Source organism: Nannobrachium achirus, assembly GCF_963921795.1.
Source record: "Nannobrachium achirus genome assembly, chromosome: 6".
In the NCBI taxonomy this organism is placed as follows: Eukaryota; Metazoa; Chordata; class Actinopteri; order Myctophiformes; family Myctophidae; genus Nannobrachium; species Nannobrachium achirus.
In genome coordinates this window covers 23,179,962-23,202,461 of record NC_137815.1, presented here as the reverse complement: position 1 = coordinate 23,202,461, position 22,500 = coordinate 23,179,962, and the positions used below count along the sequence as shown (strand labels likewise).

At 41.8% G+C, this 22,500-nt stretch overlaps 2 protein-coding genes across 2 annotated transcripts in view; both read left to right on the top strand.

Moving 5' to 3' along the window:
• pigu (phosphatidylinositol glycan anchor biosynthesis, class U) overlaps positions 1 to 3,612 on the top strand; it is a gene marked incomplete at its 5' end in the record, with an annotated part of 8,463 nt that extends 4,851 nt beyond the window's left edge. The window contains 3 exons of the mRNA XM_080728968.1: positions 255 to 379; positions 1,106 to 1,248; positions 3,483 to 3,612. Of these exons, the coding sequence (XP_080585094.1) occupies positions 255 to 379; positions 1,106 to 1,248; positions 3,483 to 3,596 (382 nt within the window). The 3' untranslated portion in view covers positions 3,597 to 3,612. The remainder of the gene's footprint in view (positions 1 to 254; positions 380 to 1,105; positions 1,249 to 3,482) is intronic.
• A 2,671-nt stretch (positions 3,613 to 6,283) lies between these two features.
• Positions 6,284 to 21,601, top strand: mcm2 (minichromosome maintenance complex component 2). The gene is made up of 20 exons (XM_080728960.1): positions 6,284 to 6,310; positions 8,172 to 8,395; positions 9,082 to 9,254; positions 9,486 to 9,619; positions 9,792 to 9,930; positions 10,581 to 10,678; positions 11,114 to 11,235; positions 11,699 to 11,906; positions 12,611 to 12,745; positions 13,084 to 13,275; positions 13,670 to 13,763; positions 13,887 to 13,965; positions 14,450 to 14,621; positions 15,474 to 15,600; positions 16,370 to 16,482; positions 17,480 to 17,641; positions 17,963 to 18,037; positions 18,785 to 18,967; positions 19,910 to 20,065; positions 20,793 to 21,601. The coding sequence occupies exons 1-20, from the start codon at positions 6,305 to 6,307 to the stop codon at positions 20,901 to 20,903; spliced, it is 2,703 nt and encodes a 900-aa protein (XP_080585086.1). The 5' UTR covers positions 6,284 to 6,304; the 3' UTR covers positions 20,904 to 21,601.
• Positions 21,602 to 22,500: the final 899 nt, after the last annotated feature.

Below are 22,500 nucleotides of genomic sequence, written 5' to 3'. Positions count from 1 at the left end.
GGGGAGATATAATCGACCGAAATTACGTTTCCGACTTTTTGTGGGTAGTTTAATCTTATTTATATACCTGCTTTCATCAATGCAAAGCCATTGTGTCTCAGAAAGTCTAACAATCTTTAAAATGTCATCTCAAAATGTTTGATTACTATCGCGTGTGTGTGTGTGTGTGTGTGTGTGTGTGTGTGTGTGTGTGTGTGTGTGTGTGTGTGTGTGTGTGTGTGTGTGTGTGTGTGTGTGTGTGTGTGTGTTTTCAGGGACCATCCGGTCTTCCTCATCTTCATGCAGATAGCCGTGGTGTCCATATTTAAGTCCTATCCCACCGTAGGGGACATCTCTCTGTACCTGTCCTTCCTACCACTGTGGAACCATCTATACCGATGTAAATATACAGTATATATATGTGTATATTCATTATATAAATACAATACATCATCTGTCGCGTATAGGGCTGTCACGATTATGACATTTTACATGACGATTAATTTTCTCTCAAATAATTGCGATTAACGGTTTAATTGTGTTTTGTCGTTGACAATTACATTTCTGTTTGGCTTTTAGGCTTTGAAGTTGCACATGTTAGATATGACACATAACCTAAATATACAAAGAAATTACTGACATTATTTGACAACTTTATACTTAAAAAAAGAACATTGATAGTGGAAATAGCCGATCTACAAGCTCACAACGCGTCGCAATGTGACGCGTTGTGAGCTTGTAGATCTGCTATTTCCACTATTTTTTACTTAAAAAATATATATATGAACATTTTTCAACATGGAAACGATTGTGACGATTTTGAAAAATAATCGCGATTATGTCAAATAATTGCGATTAGACAATTATGTAATAATTGCAACAGCCCTAGTCGTGTAGGCCTGTCACAATTATTACATACTCGTCTAAACACAATTATTTGACATAATCTCAGTTATTTTGTCATAATCATTTACACGTTGAAAAATGTTCATATGTTTTCAAACATTTTCAAAAAATAGTGGAAATAGCAGATCTCACAACGCGTCGCATCTGTTATTTCTACTCTCAGAGTTCTTTTTAAAGTATAAAGTTGTCAAATATGTCTTTGTATATTGTGTTTTTTCAGTTTTAAGGAACATCTTCTTGGTATCGTGTGTGATGCTGGCCTGCTCTGCCCTCTTCCCCGTTCTGTGGCATCTGTGGATCTACGCTGGCAGTGCCAACTCCAACTTCTACTACGCCATTACGCTGCTGTTCAACGTTGCACAGGTAGGTGGCACTCTTTTTTATACACACACACACGCACGCACGCACACACACACACACACACACATATATATATATATATATATATATATATATCACAGTTGTATTTATATTATATTTATAGCATAGGTCTAATTAGGGATGTGCGCGTGTATTCGGTTATCCGAGTACACGGTTTGTAAACCACTATTCGTTTTGAAAATACAATTCGATTATTCTATTAAATATATTTTTAATTATTGAGATATTAACTTTATTAAACATTTAAACTCTGCGCCCATATTACTGTCTTGTCTTAATAAAATGTTACTTTTTAACAAGCAAATTAAGCAATCCCTTTGTTGATTTGCGGAGCATGACTGTCTGTGTCACAGTCTGACTGACTGTTGCGCGCTGCAGTGGTCGCGCTGACCTGCAGTGAGTGTGCATGGCTGCACGCAGCCACACACCAGGCAGGCTGTCCGCTGCGCAAGTAAATTAATGGCAATTAAGCGACGTGTATCTTAAAGATACTGGATGTGAATCACTCGCCTGCACGCTGCATCTGTGATCCGGTCCATGAATTAATCCATATTTTGAGGTGAGAACAAGCCAAGGAGAATGCTTAATCATACATTGGCTGAGTATGGAATACCATTATGTAGCTAACTTTGAAGAGAACAGAGCTGTTGCTCAGTTACTATAGCGACTCCAGTCAGACAGACATCAGCTGTTGTAGCGACCAAGCTGAGACTGATGCGCTAATTATTGATCTGACCCAGATTCACGCAATGACGTAATTGATTAATTTGATACTTTTTTCAAACGAGGTTTGCCCTAATAGATCGAAGTGCACGTGTGAAATTACAATTAAAAAAAAAATAACAATTCATTTTCGACTAGTCGAATATTCGTTTACAAAATTGTCGTGTACACGTCAGTGAAATTAGTCGCTAGGAACATCCCTAGGTCTAATAGGCTGTTGCTCGCGTATAACAGTGGTTGCTAGGGTCTAATACAGTAGGTGTTGCTAGGGTGTAATGGGCTGTTGCTATGGTAAACAGTGGTTGCTAGAGTCTAGTGGTTGCTACGGTGTAATATACAGTTTATATTGTGGTTGCTAGTGTAAAACAGTGGTTGCTAGGGTCTAGTATGTTATGTAGGCCTCGCGTTGCCAGACACTCATCCCCCCCTGCCGGTATGATAGTCTGGCAACGCGAGGTTACTAGTTAAAGGCCTAAAAAAAACTGGGCAGAGTAATAAATAGGCCAGGAAATAACATTTCAATTACTTTGTAGATTTAGATTACAAAACATACATTAACCACTTCAGCCCTATATACATTTCGGCCAGTTCTACAAGCTCACAATAGGAGTAGCATTGTGAGCTTGTAGATCTGCTATTTTCAAAAGAATGTTTATCCACCTGTTTCAGCGAGGATTTATTGTAGAATTATGTGTGGGAACACAGGGGAACAGCAGACATACAAGCTCACAGCTCGTTGCAGATGCAACCGTTGTGAGCTTGTAGATCACACTCGGCTGCGACGCCGGAACTGCTGCACACCTTCTGCGCAACGCACGCTGGGACGTTTGAAAGTTGGATACATTTTATATACATTCGAAAACTTGTGAAACGGTCTTTATAATGAGCACTCTCTACTTTTTGTAATTTGAGTACATTTTGATACCAATACTTTTGTACTTTTATTTTTTATTTATTTTTTACTTGTAACAGTATTTCTGCATTGCAGTATTGACACTTTTACTCGAGGAAACAAAACAGGGCTGTCGATGTTGACACCATGGTTAGGGCTGTCACAATTATTACATAATCGTCTAATCGTGAGTTTTTGACAATCGTGATTATTTTTCATCATTGTCATAATCGTTTCCATGTTGAAAAATGTTCATATATTTAAAAAAAAAATCAAAAAATAGTGGAAATAGCAGATCTACAAGCTCACAACGCGTTGCATCGTGACGCGTTGTGAGCTTGTAGATCGGCTATTTCCACTATCAATGTTCTTTTTTAAGTATAAAGTTGTCAAATATGTCAGTAATTTCTTTGTATAGTTAGTTAGGCTATGTGTCATATCTACCATGTGCAACTTAAAAGCCTAAAAGCCAAACAGAAATGTAATTGTCAACGACAAAAACACAATTAAATCGTTAATCGCAATTATTTGAGTGACAAATAATCGTCATGTAAAATGTCATAATCGTGACAGCCCTAACCATGGTTCCTTTGTCTTTCAGATCCTGCTGGTATCAGATTATTTCTATGCGTATCTGAGGAGAGAACATCACCTCACTCATGGACTGTACCTGAAGAGACCGGACGGGACCGAAGCTACGCTAGTGCTAAAATAACACTCTCCACATTAACACCCATATATACATGTACACACACACACACACACACACACACACACACACACACACACACACACACACACACACACACACACACACACTGAACCGAGGATATACGCTAGTGCTGAAAATAGCTCACTGCACATACACACCCATGTATTACGGTCTCTTGTCCGGTGGAAACCTCATATGTCCAAAACTGTTACTTTTCAGGATTCAAATTCAAAAGCATCAAAAAGTAGCAGATCTACAAGCTCGAAACGCATCGCTTCGCGCCACGTTTCGAGCTTGTGGATCTGCCACCCTTAATACTTTTCTGTGACGCTGTAGTATGATCATTGATGAATCAGGGCGTTATTTACGAAAAAAACTAAAAGTTAAAATATGGAGATTAGAGGTTTCTGCCCCGACGCGCGCGCGCGCACACACACACACACACACACACACACACACACACACACACACACACACACACACACACACACACACACACACACACACACACACACACACACACACACACACTCCACAGACTCCAGGACTTCAACCCTACTCCTCTTTGTTTGTTTGTTTATCTTTCCTTTATGTTAAAATTGTGTTGAAATCAACACCAAGTTAGTTTGTCACCAATCTCTCAAGACAGAATCTGTCGGGCACCACTGGCCGAAACATGTAGTGTTGCTGTCAGTAGGAATAAACACCTGGGAGGAAGTGGACTACCAGAGGGAGGAGCCAAACCAAGTTCCTGCATCTGCACAAAAAAGGAGGTGTTTACCGAATCGTTTTTATTTTTTACTTGGCATAAAAAGGTTGTGAAGAGGTTGTGGAATAGTAGTCTGACTATGCAGAGACTAGTTTGTCATTGTAGATGGTACTGAAGTGAATGCTACAGTGGGAGACAGCGACACCTGGTGGCAGAGTATGAATGAAGTATACATATGTTTACTGTACAAACAACCATCATGGGCTACTTGAAAATGACCTGTGTCTGTATGGGAAACAAATATTATTATTACATATTAAATTAAAATGATCAAATAATAATGTTACTAAAGGGAATAATTCACATTCACATGACTGGTTTAACCCATTAAGAACGGATGCTTTTGTGTGACACTTATTTTTGTGTGACACTTATTAGTATGATCAAGTGTGGCATCACTTAACAAAAAGACAAAAAGTTAGAATATAGAGATAAGTGGTTTCTGCCCGACAGCAACAAAATGCCTTCTAAATCCTAAGAGTTTGACGAGAAATGTGTGTTGATGCTTTGACTGAACAGAAGAAGAGTGACACCGTTGGACATCAATGTATAACTCATGCAGAAGCACACAGCCTTGTTTTGTTATTTTAATGCTTTTGTATGCTGCTGCACAGTAGAATCCTCAGTATTCATTTAAACCCCCAAAAACCTGTACAAATTGAACTGTCTTTAGGGTTACAACAACTTTTTTTTTTTTAAATTGAACTATAAGCCCTATTCACGGCCCACTCAGCAAATTTCTCAGCAACTTCCTGGTGCTGACGTCAATTTAGAAGGGGAAACTATAACAGAAATTGCTGGACTTAGAAAGCCAACAAATCATTATTTCGAACGGTAAAGTAAATTATAACATTATAACGCTTTGTGCCTTTTACTATCTTTTGTTCTTGATCATGCTAGCCGTATTTATACTGTACTATTCGGAAATTGCATTAAATTAGCGATTTCTGTGTTAACTCTATAGGCTTAGCAGGGTTTTACCCCTTCAAAACGTGACTTCAGCACCGGGGGGATGCTGAGTGGGCGGGCCGTGAATAGGGCTTATTGTCAGAGTTAAAATAATACCTGTACAGTTAATAAAACGAAACAAAAAACTCTTTGGGGGTAGCCTGGCTGACACTCAGCCTGAATTGACATTTCGTTTCACTCCATGAATTGCAAAAACATATTCTTAAAGGGGCGTGGCTAGTGATTCGGGGTCTGGAACCAGGCTACTTTGGGGGTCCTTTTGAAAACCACTGTTGTATGTAGATATGTTGATATTATTATTGTTTACTGTTAACAGGGTTATGTTTATTATTATACCTATTATTATTTATGTTATTTACTGTTTTGGGCTTTTTAACTGGGTAATGTTTATCATGATCAAATATTTGTATTCTGGGTTTGTTATGAAAGGGTTAATGTTATCTGGAGAATGAAAATAATGTGGAATGTTTTTTTATTATCATGAAGTGGATTAAACATCATGTTTAATTAAGCATGTACTTAAACATTTAATTAAACATGTTGGAATCTGTTGCTTTTGTTTCATTCATTGGAGGCAGTACACAAAAAAATCATACACTTTTCATACATTTAGATTTTAGACACAAAACCTACCGTGAGATGGCAAACTTGCCTTAAGCTAGATGCAGAATAGATATATGCGTCCCTTCACTTTTCCCGGGAAACACACTCCACCCTTAAAATGACGTCTGCAGGCCAGCGGGTGCGTGTGATTGGCTGTCCTGACCGTGCTCCCCGCCCCAGACAGTGAACAACGTGACGAACGTCCCCTTCGCCCAATCAAAACGTTCGTCCCCGCCGCTCCTCATTGAATATTCATGTTATTTCGCGGGCTTGGGGGGGTCACGTGACCGTTCTCGCGCGAAAAGTGAGCCGACGCCGGAAAAGACACTTTGTGCTCAACAGAACAGAGATACAGAGCAGACCTGAAACTATGGCGGTGAGTAGAAATATACTTCTATACACCGTTTTAACGTAGAAATATGACAAATATATATGTATGTGCATGTACACACTGTTCTAATGCTTATATAAAGGCACATAGAGTTATGTGTTTGTACAGGCAGGATATTTGACATTTAACCACTTCAAAACCTCCAGTCTTTGTAGTAAAAAGGACTTGAGTTACTGTTGTGATCGATCGCTTTTCCCGTCAATACGTTCAAACAACTCTAAAAAAGTCTCTTCTTCACCCCCAAAATATCGCCGATCAACAAGCTCAAAACGTGTTGCATGTTGAACTTGTAGATCAGCTATTTTTTGAGTGAATATCCCCACCAGAATAGGTATGCTGGCCTGGGGTTTAAGGTGGTTTATGACACGTGTCGTGTGCATCCATCACAACAAAGACCCACTATTTTATGAGTTTATAATTATTATGGGCATTTATTTATCACACAATCCAGAGTGAATATAAACAAGGTAAACAACTGCTATAGGTAGAATGCAAACGGTGTGTAGTTGGCTGCTATACAATACTTACACAAAGGGAATATTACATACTGGTATATTCTATTAGGTAAAATGCACACATTGTATAATGAACACGGTAAATATTAAATAATCACATAGGTAGAGTGCACCTATAAGAACATAATGCACCTGCACAAACTACTTGTGCCTTAGTCACGACACTTTTATAATGTTTGTGAACTTAGATTATATAAGATTATAATAGATTTATATTTTGAAATGGTTTGTTTATAGATTCATTGATTGTGATGGTTTATGTATAGATTTCTAGTTTGTAATACTTTATTCATAGATTGCATTTCAGTGTGAATTAGTTCTTTGTGGAGGCTGTAATCACCCCATCCACGGCTGCTGTAATGATGTTGCCATGTGGCTGTGATCAGTGTTGCCAGGTTCTGCTCATTATAAGCAGCGTTGGGCTTGTTTTTCTTGAAAGTCACTTGTTTGGGGGCTTGTTTCTGAAGTGTAGTTGCCTGTTTGGGCTTTTTGCGACCGCATTGAGTATGAAAACATGCAGATCATGTCCGTCTGTCACGCTCCATACAGTATATGGCCAAGATCCCTGATGTCATCAATATTAAGCCCATATCTGGGGAGGACCATTTATATGGACATATTGTGTCAGTCTCTGTTGTTTCAGCGCTCGCCCTTAGGGCGTCTTACTGGTTTCGATTTATTTTGTGCTGGTTTCTTCTTCTGTGTGTGTGTGTGTGTGTGTGTGTGTGTGTGTGTGTGTGTGTGTGTGGTCACAAATGTGATGGAACCTCATTGTTGGCTCCGGTCCCTCCGGATCCCAACCACACAGAAAACTAACAAATCATTGTTTATATCAGGGGTCTTCAACGTTTTCAGGCCAAGGACCCCTTAACTGAGAGGGAGATAAAGCAGGGACCCCCTACTACATATTGTATGAAATTGAGTCGCAGATTTTCATCGATTTCATAGATTGGTAGACTTGTTTGACAGCACTGTCATCAGTCTAATTTGAATTTTAATGTGTTATAGTCTAATGTGTTTTTCCAGACATTTAACCATTTAAATTGTCGATACTTAGTAAATTTGACCTTTCACTCTGTACTTGGTCTGCTCTTTTCTTTACCTCTACTACACTAAACCTATGTTTGGATAAAGTTCTCCTCAGATAGGGATGCGAGGGTTCAAGTTGTTCATATAAATAATGATCCTGTCACACAAAGATTTGGCGGCCCCCCTGTAATAGCTCTTCATATACTAAAATATATCCGGATTCCTCTTGAGTTTATTCATTCATGTACACATACATGATACATGTATTAACGTTAATGTATGTTTTATTCATAATATTTTAGGATTCCTCAGAGTCGTTCCAGGGTGCTACCAGCCCCGGCAGAGAGGCGTCCCGGCGCGGGGACATGACCTCCAGCCCTGGCAGGGATTTGCCCCCGTTTGCCTCCAGCCCTGGGAGGGATTTGCCCCCGTTTGAGGACGAGTCGGAGGGCATTCTGGGAGACCAGACCCTCCAGGATGAGGAGGACGGAGATGGAGAGGAGCTCATAGGAGATGCCATGGAGAGGTGAGTCATCTTCTTTATTTATCAGTTAGGGATAGGCAGAGGTTAAACTCGAGTAGCTACTAGCCAGGCTAACTCATCTGCGAAGAGAAAAGGCAGAGTGGTTAGAAAAGGTGGGACTTCCGCTGTGTGAATTTCCCCGGAAGTTTTCTTTTTTCACAGTGCGGTGTTCCTGCTAACGTATTCCCCACTTTTCTCCCATTCCTTCGGTTGCCCTCGCTATAAACAATATCCAAACAAAACATGGATTCTGACAAAGTTACACCTGTTAAGAGCTGCAATCAATTTTGTGTTTGTTTCGCTGGGGGCAGACCTGCACTGCATGCCGTTACTTCCCTTAAACGCAGCACTTCCGTTAAGACTACACACAGGGCAGGTCACGCTCGGGGTGGGCGGAGGTCTGGATGGCACGCTGCCACTCAAAGTGACTAATCACAGCGCGTCTTCCGGGACTTGTCAGGATCTATGCCTTAAAGGAGTATTTCATTTTAACGTCTACTCAGGCTTTTGTGTTTCACCCCAGACAGTTTTTAATTAGCTTGATTTAATATTTACATAATCTTATTTGACACTCCCCCAACCGTCCCGGCTTCGGGTGACCGATATTGTCCTTCCAATGAATGTTAGACCGTCCATCATTAAATGGTTGTTACGGCATCTTAAACGTCTGCATGGTGTCATCCAATCAGGGACTACCGCGCCATCCCAGAGTTGGATCGCTACGAGGCGGAGGGGTTGGACCTGGAGGACGAGGACCTATCAGAGCTCAGTCCCGGGGCCAGAGCTGCTGCTGAGGAAGCCATGAGCAGGCGGGACCGAGAGAGAGGAGTTTCTGATAGGCTGAGGAGAGGACTGCTGTATGGTGAGTGTCTGTCTGTCTGTCTGAGAGAGGTATCGATGATGTGTAGAGCAAAGGTTCCCAAACATTTCAGGCCGCGACCCCCGGAAATAATCATATTTGAAGTACAGTCAAACTTTGACATTTGTGTTGACAGTAAATGTCTAAACAAAACATCAGATAAATAAAACACAATGAAATTCCGAAATGGAACGATTTTAATATCAGTCGAATGTTTGTTTTTTCTTCTTCCAGACAGCGAGGATGAGGATGATGAACGCCCGGCTGCGCGCAGAAGGCGATTGGCTGAGAGAGCGGCAGAGGGCGGGGCCGGAGAGGCGGAGGACGAGGAAATGATCGAGAGCATCGAAAACCTGGAAGATATGAAGGTTCATAATTATTATGATTAATAATGATACCTATGATGTTAAGGTTCATAATACATACATAGGTATAGGTTGCTTTCATACCTGGACATTAATAACATTAAGTGTTGTACATGTAATGATGAGCAAAGAGATGATGATTATTATAATAAGTATTATTATCTTTGTATTCCAGGGGCATACAGTCAGAGAGTGGGTTTCCATGGCGGCTCCCAGGTTGGAGATCTACCATCGCTTCAAGAACTTCCTGAGGACCCACGTGGACGAACACGGACACAACGTCTTCAAGGAGAAGATCTCTGACATGTGCAAAGGTTAGTATTTATTATATAACACGTGTTGGACACAATGTTTTTTGTCTTTTTAACCCAAAATGGGAAAACATCTGTGTCACTTTAGATTGGAACGAATGTAACCATCATTTTATGCTTTATCTATTGAAAAATAGCAGATATAGAAGCTCACAGCGTGGCACGGTGCCGCGCTGCGAGCTTGTAGATCTCCTATTTTTTAAAAATCTTAACAGTTTGAGCAAGTCTTTGAATAATTTGAACCGATTCTATAAATGTCTACTAAATACTAACGGGTTTCTGAAAAACCTATGTTTGCATATCAGTGTTTCTCAAACCTTTTCATGTCAAGGACCCCCAAAATGATGTATTTGACCACGGACCCCCATTTCAGAATATTTAGTTCCAGGGACCTCCCAGAAGCAAAATTTGAGTCATAAATGTTAAAAATGTTCACGACTTTCATAAATGTTACAAATTTTCACAAATAGCATATCTACAAGCTCGCAGTGCGCTGTGAGCTTGTAGATATGCTATTTTTCTATAGCTAAAGTATAACATAATTCCAGGTCTTATTCAAAGGTTACAACCACACAGCTTTCAATAAGGCGTATTGGTTGATGCGGAACCGAAGAGTCTTGGATGTACTGTAAGATTTGACCTGTGTCTTACAGAGAACAAGGAGAGTCTGGTGGTGAACTATGAGGACCTGGCAGCCAGAGAACACGTTCTGGCCTACTTCCTGCCTGAAGCTCCTACCGAGATGTTGAAGGTACAATATGTTATTATATTTCATTGCGTAATATCTATATTTGTAATATCTATGCTGGCGTCAGTCGAGCCTCCCCCTCTCGCCATCAGCTAGTCCAGTGCTAGTGGAGGTGGAGTGTGAAGAGGTGAGTGCTAGGGGTTGAGGTGGAGTCTATAGAGGTGAGTGCTAGGGGGGGTGAGGTGGAGTCTATAGCGGTGAGTGCTAGGGGGGTGAGGTGGAGTCTATAGCGGTGAGTGCTAGGGGGGTGAGGTGGAGTGTGAAGAGATGAGTGCTAGGCGGTGAGGTGGAGTCTGAAGAGGTAAGTGCTAGGGGGGTGAGGTGGAGGAGACGAAAACTTTATTTCTTTGTGCTACTATTTTTATCCAATGATTTCTCTCTAATAGTCAGCAAAGATACATTTTGCGTGTGTATGACTTTTTGTGTGTGTGTGTCCAGGTGTTCGATGAGGCCGCTAAGGAGGTGGTGTTGGCCATGTACCCAAAATACGACCGCATCGCACACGAGATCCACGTCCGAATCTGTAACCTTCCACTGGTGGAGGAACTCCGATCATTGAGGTAACGCATACACGCACATAATGTACACACACACAGCTCTGTAATGTACCTGTAAACAAACAAAACTAACTGTACTTTTCCATTTCCCGTTCCCTGGTCAGTGCCTCATAGCTTCAGTTTGATTGGTCAGTGTCTCGTAGCTTTAATCTGATTGGCTCAGCAGCTGATTTATGAAGGTGTCATGCGTTATACCACTTAAGTTCAACAATATCTTCCAAACCTAAAATGACTTGTCTTTTAGTTCTTTAGTCTTAGTTTTAGTCATCATTCATAGCTTAGGTTTTCGTTTTGTTTTCGTCAGTGAAAAAGGTAGCTGACCGAACATTTTTCATCATAGTTTTAGTCAACGAAAAAAACCTGATGATAAACCTACGTCTCTGTCCTAGTTTTGGTTTATTTGATTAAGTTTCAGTTAATTATAATAACTGTTATGTTAATGTGTTTTTTTGTTGTATTTTCTCAGGCAGCTCCATCTGAACCAGTTGATCCGTACATCCGGGGTGGTCACCAGCACCACGGGGATCTTGCCCCAGCTGGGGATGGTCAAGTACAACTGTAACAAGTGTAACTTCATCCTGGGGCCTTTCTTCCAGTCCCAGAACCAGGAGGTCAAGCCCGGGTCCTGTCCCGAGTGTCAGAGCCAGGGGCCCTTCGACATCAACATGGAACAGGTACGGTTATATGCGCTATCATCTACGTATAGTAGGCCTGTCGCAATTATTACATGATCGTCTAATCGCGATTAAAATCACAATTATTTTTCATTAATTGTTTCCATTCTGAAAAATGTGGAAAAATGGCTGATCTACCAGCTTGTAGGTCACACTTGATCACACTTGTAGATCACCTATTTCCCCCCACCTCCCCAAAAAAAAGTATGCAATTAATTATTAAATGTGTCAGTTATCTGCCCTGTGCAGTTTGTGATGATGAAGCCTAAATGTCAAACAAAAACTACGCAATTATTTGTGTGACAATTAATGGTGAATTAAAATCTGTAATCGTGACAACTCTAATCTATATCAGTGGTTCTCAAGTGGTTATCGTTTTGCCTATTATATTATTTGACTACTTGGCCAATCTTTGACCAGTGTTTATGGCATAGTTTGTTGATTACTTTTGATGCAGTAATGGTCTTTTTCTTTTCCTGTCAGAATATATTTACACATTATGTCCTGAATGTCGGACATTAACTTTGACATTTAACTCGGAAGAGCTATATTACTATATACCGTACATAAAGTTTATTTTAGTTTATTTATACATATAGCCTACTTGAAGTTATTTTTCATCAGGTTTAGAAAATGTATTATATATATTTTTTAATGTTATATCAAGATGTCTTGACCAATACGATCCATCTCCCATCCTACAGACCGTCTACCAGAACTATCAGCGAATCACCATCCAGGAGAGCCCGGGCAAGGTGGCGGCAGGCCGCCTCCCACGCTCCAAAGATGCAATCCTATTGGCCGACCTGGTGGACTCCTGCAAGCCGGGAGACGAGATCGTAAGTTGATCTGAATCATTGTTAGAGTCCCAACAGAGCTGCAAGTTTGAGTCCAATGTGGACTTTGGAGAGTCCTACACCAGGGGTCTTCAACGTTCTTTTCAGGACCCCCTAGCAGAGAGAGATGGAGCAGCCCTCCCCCCCTACATATTGTATAAAATGCAGATTAAACTTTTTCATAGATTTCATAGATGGCTGTGCCATCATGCTAAATGCTAGATGCTCAGAGTTACTACAGGGGGTCCTCCAAATCTCTCTCAACTAAGGGGTCCTTGGCCTGAAAACGTTGAAGACCCCTGTGCTAAATTCTTTTTTCTCTGGCTGTGTGCGACCACCAGGAGCTGACAGGCATCTACAACAACAACTACGACGGCTCCCTCAACATGGCCAACGGCTTCCCCGTGTTCGCCACGGTGATCATGGCCAATCACATCGCCCGCAAAGACAACCGTGCGTCGGTGGGCGAGATGACGGACGAGGACGTGAAGGCCATCACCACACTGTCCAAGGACGAGCGCATAGCAGAGAGGGTATGTACACACACACACACACACACACACACACACACACACACACACACACACACACACACACACACACACACACACACACACACACACACACACACACACAACACACAACATACAACACACACACACACAATTTACAATTTAGGCATTTAGCAGATGCATTTAATCCAAAGCGACTTACAATAAGGAGGTAATACATCAATAAACAAGATAATGTCAGTACATCAACAACAATACAAATAGTTAGTCTAGTAGGGGGAACATCACACCCTGACAAGCACATGGCATTGTAGGAGTTGAGGATTTACTAACTACCTTTAGTTTGACTCTGTTCCACAAACTGAAAATTTGCCGATTTACAAGCTCACATAAAGTTCTTGTTGCTTCCTTGTAGATCTTCGCCAGTATTGGTCCGTCTATCTACGGCCATGAGGACATTAAGAGAGCGCTGGCCCTCGCTTTGTTTGGTGGAGAACCCAAGAACCCAGGTAACCCCGCCCACTGACCCTTTTATGTATAAGGGATGATTGTTGCCACGCCGGTAGTTGTTGAGAAATAAAACCTGATCGGATGATTAATAATGATGATAATATTGTTTTCTTGCGTGTCAGGTGGTAAACACAAGGTCCGTGGAGACATCAACATTCTTCTGTGTGGAGATCCAGGAACGGCCAAGTCCCAGTTCCTCAAGTACGTTCCGTGTCTAAACATTGATGTGTCTTACACCATAAAATGATAGATAAATGGTGTGGAAACAAACTATAACTTTATGGATGGGTGTTTAAGCCATTTAGACCTACTGTATAAAGCATCTGTGTCACTTTACATTTGAACCACCTTAACCATTATTTTATACTTCAGCTATTAAAAAATAGCAGATCTACAAGCTCATTTATAAATCTGCTATTTTATTTTGTATTCATCATGACACTTTGTGAAAATCTTTGAATATTTATCTCTTCAAACGGACATTTGTAACTCAAATCTTTGCTTCTGGTGGAACAACACATTTTGAGATGGTGGTCCGCAGCCAAATACATCATTCTGGGGGTCCTTGACATGAAAAAGAACCACTGATCATAGAAACATGTTTTTTCAAAAACCTTATAAGGAAGACATTTCTAGAATCGGGGCCTGGGGTCTAAACAGGTTGGTGTGTTTCCTTTGCTCCCAGGTACGTGGAGAAGGTGGCCAGTCGGGCGGTGTTCACCACGGGCCAGGGGGCCTCGGCGGTGGGTCTGACGGCCTACGTCCAGAGACACCCGGTCACCAGGGAGTGGACCCTGGAGGCCGGAGCCCTGGTGCTGGCCGACCGCGGCGTCTGTCTGATTGACGAGTTTGACAAGGTAACCCATACCACAATCAATAACTATAGGCCCAGGGGTCTTCAACGTTTTCAGGCCAAGTGAGGAAGCAGGGACCCCCACAGCCTTTTCAGAGATTCCATATAGTTTCATTGTTTGACAGCACAATTATCAGTATATTTTGGATTCATATCAATTTATGTTTTCAGATATTTAACCACTTGAACTGTCGTGTCAATATATAATAAAGTTGACCTTGGCTTTCACTATGTACATAGTCTGCTCTTTCTCCCCTCTACACCAAACCTCTTTGCCAAAAATAGCCGATCGACAAGCTCACAATGCCTCTGCGTTGTGAGCTTGTAGATCTGCTATTTTTGGCTAAGGTTCTCAGAATAAGGACACTAGGGTTCAAGTGGTTAATATAAAAAAGGAAAAAAAAAAGTTTCTATCACACAAAGATTTGGCGGCCTCCCTGTAGTAACTCTGAGGACCCCCTGTTGAAGACCCCTGCCATACGACAATCAATAACTATAGGTTATAGTTACTGGGTTTGTGTTTAGTAACGTACCCACAAATGTAAGGGAGGGAAGCAAATACATCAAGGATAGATGATAGATCGATGATAGATTTTTTGTAAATTAACGCCCTACTTGATCGTACTGCAGCATCACAAAAAGCATCGAAAGTAGCAGATCCTCAAGCTCGAAGCGCTTGTGGATCTTTTTTTATACATACAGTTACATACAGTATACATACATACAGTTACATACAGTATACATACATACAGTTCTGGACATGAGTTTTCCACCTCATACGGTGGGTGGCATAAAAACTAAAAATCTCATCTCTTCAAAAACTAAACAATAACACTAATAACTGTTTGATGAATAGATGAATGACGCAGACAGGACCAGCATCCATGAAGCTATGGAACAACAGAGCATCTCCATCTCTAAAGCCGGAATCGTCACTTCTCTACAGGCCAGATGTACCATCATCGCTGCTTCTAATCCTATTGGTAACTATTATTAGTATTAGTAGTAGTCAGTCACGGTCATGAAATTCCTGGAAATATTTTGAAATTAGAAAAATATTTTCTAGTACTGGAAAAGTTTTGGAATTGATCAAGGGTCCTGGAAAAATAGCTATGCATTGTCTTTGGTTATTGATTTTGTTAATACCTCTGAAATGACAAATTAAACATGGGCCGAATTGTCAAATATTAGAGGCAGAAATTGTGAAAATAGCAGATCTACATGCTCACAATGCCTCGCAACGCGAGGCGTTGTGAGCATGTAGATCGGCTATTTTCACAATAAAACCGTGTTATACAAAATTCCTCTACTCTTATTGCTCGTCAGGATGGAGGGGTCCCCAGTTAAAATATGATTATTTCGGGGGCCACAGCCTGAAAAGGTTGAGAACCACTGGCATACATACACTACCTGTCTTTAGGCATTGCACATAGGAGTAAGCGACTTGTTATTGAGCTAAATTATTGTTATATAGTCCTGGAAATCGGGTTAAATATTCTGGAAAGGTTTTGGAAATTAATTGGTAAAAATGTGTGGGAACCCTGGTATTAGTAGTAGTAGATGTTGTTGTAGTATTAGCAGTATTATTATTATTGTGTGTGTGTGTGTGTGTGTGTGTGTGTGTGTGTGTGTGTGTGTGTGTGTGTGTGTGTGTGTGTGTGTGTGTGTGTGTGTGTGTGTGTGTGTGTGTGTGTGTGTGTGTGTGTGTGTGTGTGTGTGTGTGTGTGTGTGTGTGTGTGTGTGTGTGTGTAGGTGGGAGATATGACCCCTCGCTGACCTTCTCGGAGAACGTTGACCTGACTGAACCCATCGTGTCTCGATTTGATGTCCTCTGTGTTGTCAGAGACACCGTGGACCCTGTCCAGGTACACACACACACACACACACACACACACACACACAGAGCGAACATTTGGGGGTCAGTAGAAATCCAGATAGATATTTTACATGTTTGAACACACCTCGGGACGAACCTGACCGTCCTGTGACCATCTCTAAACCGCTCGCACCAGAGGATAATTCTGGCTGAGATTCACTCCCTATCTAGGCTGGGCTACTGAACATAGTAGAAACAGGATTCCCACGGTCATGAAATTCCTGAAAATATTTTGGAATTAGAAAAATATTTTTCCAGTACTGTGTCCTGGAAGGTCCTGGAATAAATTGTCTTTGATTTTGTTAATACCTCTGAAATGACCATTTAAACATTGGCCAAATTGTCAAATATTAGAGGCAGAAATTGTGAAAATAGCAGATCTACATGCTCACAATGCCTCGCAACAATAAAACCGTGTTATACAAAATTCCTCAACTCTCTTCAAATATGATTATTTCGGGGGTCACGGCCTGAAAAGGTTGAACCACTGGCATACACTACCTGTCTTTGGGCATTGCGCATAGGAGTAAGCGACTTGTTATTGAGCTGAATTATTGTTATATAGTCCTGGAAATTGAGTTAAATATTCTGGAAAAGTTTTGGAAATTAATTGGTAAAAATGTTTGGGAACCCTGATAGTAGAAAACCAAAACAAGCATGCTCAGTCTGTATATAACTCAGTTTGCCAAAACACACATTCATACACCGATGGTGGAGGAAACCATGCAAGGCACCAATCTGCTCACCGGGAGCAACCAGGAGTTCAGAGTCTTGCTCAAGGACTTTTCGACACTAACTCTGGGGAGTCTGGGATCAAACTGGGAACCTGCTTGTTCCAAGACGGCAACTCTACCCCTGAGCTGCTGCCGCTCCACTTTAGAGACATGCCCACGCACACAGTATATACTGTAGTTACATTGATGTTTGTTTGATGTCATTGAGTTGCGTCACACTGATTGGCCCGTTGGGTCCCTCCCCACCACCAGGATGAGATGCTGGCTCGCTTCGTGGTTGGCTCCCACATCAAGCATCACCCCAGCAACAAGGACGTGGAGGGCCTGGAGGAAGTGATCCTGCCCAACATGTCCGACGTCCCGCTGATCCCACAAGAGATCCTGCGAAAGTACATCATGTACGCCAAGGAACGAGTAAGTACTCTGTGCTACATTACAGTATGTACTCTATGAACAGCATCACAGCTGCTTAGGGCTGACCTTACACTACACAGTGATGTAGTAATAAGTGGTTATGTTCATGGGGGTTTTTGTCGTTTTTGTTGCATTCCTAAGCCAGTCATTTGATGACCAGGTCATCGGTCAATGGGAGATTCGGGTCAGTCATCAAATTTCTGGTTCAAGAATCATGGGACATGTAATTGATAGAAAATACGTATTGTTTTTGTCCTTAAGCTATATGGAAACACCTGTGATGTGACAATAAAGTTGTTTCTGTCTGTCTGTGTGTGTTAGGTTCATCCTAAACTCAACCAGATGGATCAGGATAAAGTGGCTCGAATTTACAGTGAACTGAGGAAAGAATCTATGGTGAGTAGAGTCTGTCAGTCTCTGTCTCTCCCTCTCTCTCTTCTCCTCTCCATTGTTGCTGCCTGAGTAGTCTCGCGTAGCCAGACAACTATTCCACAATCTCCGAATGCTATATAGAGTCTGGAACGGCAGCTCCCGAACGGCGAGTATCAGAAGTAGCCACTGCTGCACTGAACTGTAGTCCCATTGGAAACATAACAGAAGCACACTCGCATAGAGTCATTCGGGCGGCATATTCTTGTAATGGGTATATAGTTGAAGACAATATTTGAAAACATCATGGAAGTAACACCAACAACACCCGAGAAAGACTAAATAATGCCCCAAAAAATGTTGAAAGGAGACATGTACGCTTCCAGTAGGACTTGTTATTGCTACTGCACCAAGGGAGCGGTTGCGTCACATCTGCTCTATCTCGCACTCATCGTTTCTAATTCCGTGCCCCAGACTGTATGCCGGGGGCATTTGCAAATCGCGTTAGGCAACAGTCTGGCCACGCGAGCCTACTGCCTGAGCATCCAAAGGCATGACATATGAATCCCGATCCACTCACTCAGATAAGCTAACACAGGGAAGCTGTCTGAACCTTCCCTAAAACACCCTGGACAACGCTTCAGGCAACATTCCCATCATGTGTCTCTCGTCCAGTCAGGCGACAAGCAGCATTCCCATGTCTCTCTGTGTCTTGTCCAATCAGGTGACAAGCAGCATTCCCATCATGTCTCTCTCTGTGTCTTGTCCAATCAGGCGACAGGCAGCATTCCCATCACGGTGCGTCACATTGAGTCCATGATCCGCATGGCGGAGGCTCACGCCCGCATGCACCTCCGAGACTACGTGCACGAGGACGACGTCAACATGGCCATCAGGGTCATGCTGGAGAGCTTCATCGACACGCAGAAGTTCAGCGTCATGAGGAGCATGAGAAAGGTACGTGTGTTTTTGGATGTACTGTATATCAACGTTTTCAGGCCAAGGACCCCTTAGTTGAGAGAGAGATGAAGCAGGGACCCCCACAACCTTTTCAGAGATTCCAAAGGTTAATATTTTGGACACAGCTGGTGAGGGTAAAGCTTGCCCATCGGCCTCCCGTTCACCTGGGTCGCCTGCGCTCGCAGCCAAGCCCCTTCCAGGGTTCCCACGGTCATGAAATTCCTGGAAATATTTCGAAATTAGAAAAATATTTTTCCAGTACTGCAAAAGTTTTGGAATTGATCAAGGGTCCTGGAAGGTCCTGGAAAAAATAGCTATGCATTGTCTTTGGTTATTGATTTTGTTAATGCCAATTTCAACATTGGCAAAATTGTCAAATATTAGAGGCAGAAATTGTGAAAATAGCAGATCTACATGCAGATCGGCTATTTTCACAATAGAACCGTGTTATACAAAATTCCTCAACTTAGTGCTCGTCAGGGTGCCGGGTCCCCAGTTAAAATATCATTATTTCTGAGGTCACGGCCTGAAAAGGTTGGGAACCACTGGCATACACTACCTGTCTTTAGGCATTGCGTATAGGAGTAAGCGACTTGTTATTGAGCGGAATTATTGTTATAATATAGTCTTAGAAATTGGGTTAAATATTCTGGAAAAGTTTTGGAAATTCATTGGTAAAAATGTGTGGGAACCCTGCCCTTCCCGTCCGGCGCGACGACCCGCAGTTAGGTTTAGACATTTAGAAATGTTTTCAACATGGAAACAATTATGACAAAATAAGTGTGACTATGTCAAATAATTGCGATTACACAACATCTAATAATTGTGACAGGTCTTGTTAGGTGCCAATGTCACCCATCACTGTGTAAAAACTTACTCAATTCATGAGTACAATTCTTTCTTTGTCTCTCTCTCTCTCTCTCTCTCTCTCTCGTGCAGACGTTCTCCCGCTACCTGTCGTTCCGCCGCGACAACAACGAGCTGCTGCTGTTCATCCTGAAGCAGCTGGTGTCTGAGCAGGTCTCCTACCAGAGAAACCGCTACGGAGCCCAGAACGACTCGGTGGAGATCCCCGAGAAGGACCTGCAGGACAAGGTAGATGCTCCACTCAGGACAAAACCTCCACATGTAACGTTTGCACACCCCTGGGTTAATTTAGGCCTAGAATTATTGAATGCTTTAACCAGTGAAAAATAGCAGATATACAAGCTCACAGCACGGCACCGAGTGCCGCGCTGCGAGCTTGTAGATCTGCTATTTTTGAAAAAGTCGTGAAAATGTGTGCAAATCTTTGAATATATGTATTTTCAAAGCGAACGTTTGTAACTCAAATTTTGCTTCTGGGTGGTCCCTGGAACTAAATATTTTGAGATGCAGGTCCGTGGCCAAATACATATCATTTTGGGGGTCCTTCATATGAAAAGGTTTGAGAACCACTGACATAGTAGTCTCTCAAGAACAGACTAACTGAGCTCCAAGTGAAAAGGACCTTTTCTTTGACGATGGCTAGCCAGATTGCTGACATATAGAAACATTGGTTTTTCAAAAAATCTTATAAGTATTCAAAAGACACTTATAGAATCGGGTCAAAATTCTAATTTTCACGATTTTTCAAAAATGGCAGATCTACAAGCTCGCAGCGCGGCACTCGGTGCCGCGCTGTGAGCTTGTATATCTGCTGTTTTTCAATAGTTAAAGCATAAAACAATGATACGCAATAATGTGTACCCGTTCTAAATGGGTTAAAATGATCAATCAATCCGCTGCGTTCTTGATTGGTCGCTGACGTCTCTTCCTCTCTGTTCTCCTCCTCCAATCACAGGCCAGACAGATCAACATCCACAGCCTGACGGCGTTCTACGACAGCGAGATGTTCCGGTCCAACCGCTTCGCCCACGACGGCAAGAAGAAGCTCATAACGCAGCAGTTCTAGACAGACAAACAGCGCTTTCTGTTCCCAAACGACGGCAAAGAAGGACAAACGTCCCTGCTCCTCTACAAAACCTTAGAACGTTCCCGGACATATTCTACCATGTCCTCCTCTAAACATTCTAGAGTTGAATAGCTCCTCCCCCGTGTCTCTCTGCCTGTTCATTTGGTCGAACACAATGTAAATAGTTGTAATATTGAACTTTGTATTGTTTCCGATTGGTTGTTTAACCTTGAGCTATGACCTCTCGTGGTGTTCCTATTGGTTGCTTAAACCGACGACTCCTCTTCAAGTTCAAAGTGAATTCAAATTGTCTTCACGCCATGTGCTTCTCAAGCGTTTCCATACTAAGGAGCCCCAATATGTAATTTGGCCGTGGACCCCCAACCTGAAAAGACGAAGGGTCTTTTTGTGTAAATTTTCTAACAATTGTTTGGAAAATGTTTCAAAAATAGATCTATGAGTCCACAAGTGCCGTCACAGGTGCGACACATCGTGTCACGTCATAGCACCGTGTTCATGCTATATGGACACGTTTTCCTGGCGACCCCCTTTTTGGAACCCCCTCAAGGACCTCCCTAGGGGTTCCGGACTGCACTTTGAAAACCACTGGCTGCTGAACGGACCTTGTGTTGTGACTTTGAACGAACGTCTATGAAGGAGTAGTACTTCCTTTCAATAAATCACACACCCCATGAAGCGTTTAATTTATGGAGATTATTTTGTTTGTTTGTCTCATTCAAAAGCCAATAATTTGATGACTGGGTCTTTGGACAAAAGGAGACTCTGTAGGAGACTCTGAGTCATCAAATTATTGGCTTAGTAATGCGACAAAAAACGAACAAAAAAAACATCTCCATGAATTAAAGGGTTTATGGGGTGAACTACTCCTTTGGCCCTGTGTGATGTTGGGATTCTAAATATATCTAAAAAAAACTAGTTTCATTCTATTGGCTAGCATGTTGGAAACATTTGTTTGTGTGTTAATAAATGCCATTTTTGTTATACTGTATATCAGGCTTTGTTATTTGTTCGAAGACGATATGGTTTGTAGATGTATCTGACAAACCATCCATAATGTTGCAATATAGAAAATATGGGCAAGATCCTCTTTGTGTGTATACAGTACCTTTCCAGTGTTTTTCTGCATTTGTATTCATTTAGAAATTGTAGATTAATACTGAAGACATCAGAACTGTGAAAACAAAACATTGGATTAATTTAGTAAACAAAAACATTGGATTAATTTAGCAAACAAAAAGGTGTATGTTTTGTTTTGATGACAGCTTTGCAGATGGCATTCTCGCATTCAGCTTTGTGGCCAGTTGAATGATTCTCCTAACAGTCTGAAAGGAGTTCCCAGAGGTGCTGAGCAACTTTTTGTCAACATTTACCTTCACTCTGCAGTCCAAACCATATAAGTTGAGTCAGGGCACGGTCATACCGCACTTTGATTCTACTAGGAGGGTGGGTTCTTCCAATGCATTTCAATGGGAATGGATTGGTTTCATGCCAGTACAGGATTTCTGCTAAAAAAAAAGAAACACTCCATTCTCTTTGAAATGCTTTGGAGGAATGGGGAATCCACTCATAGGTCATT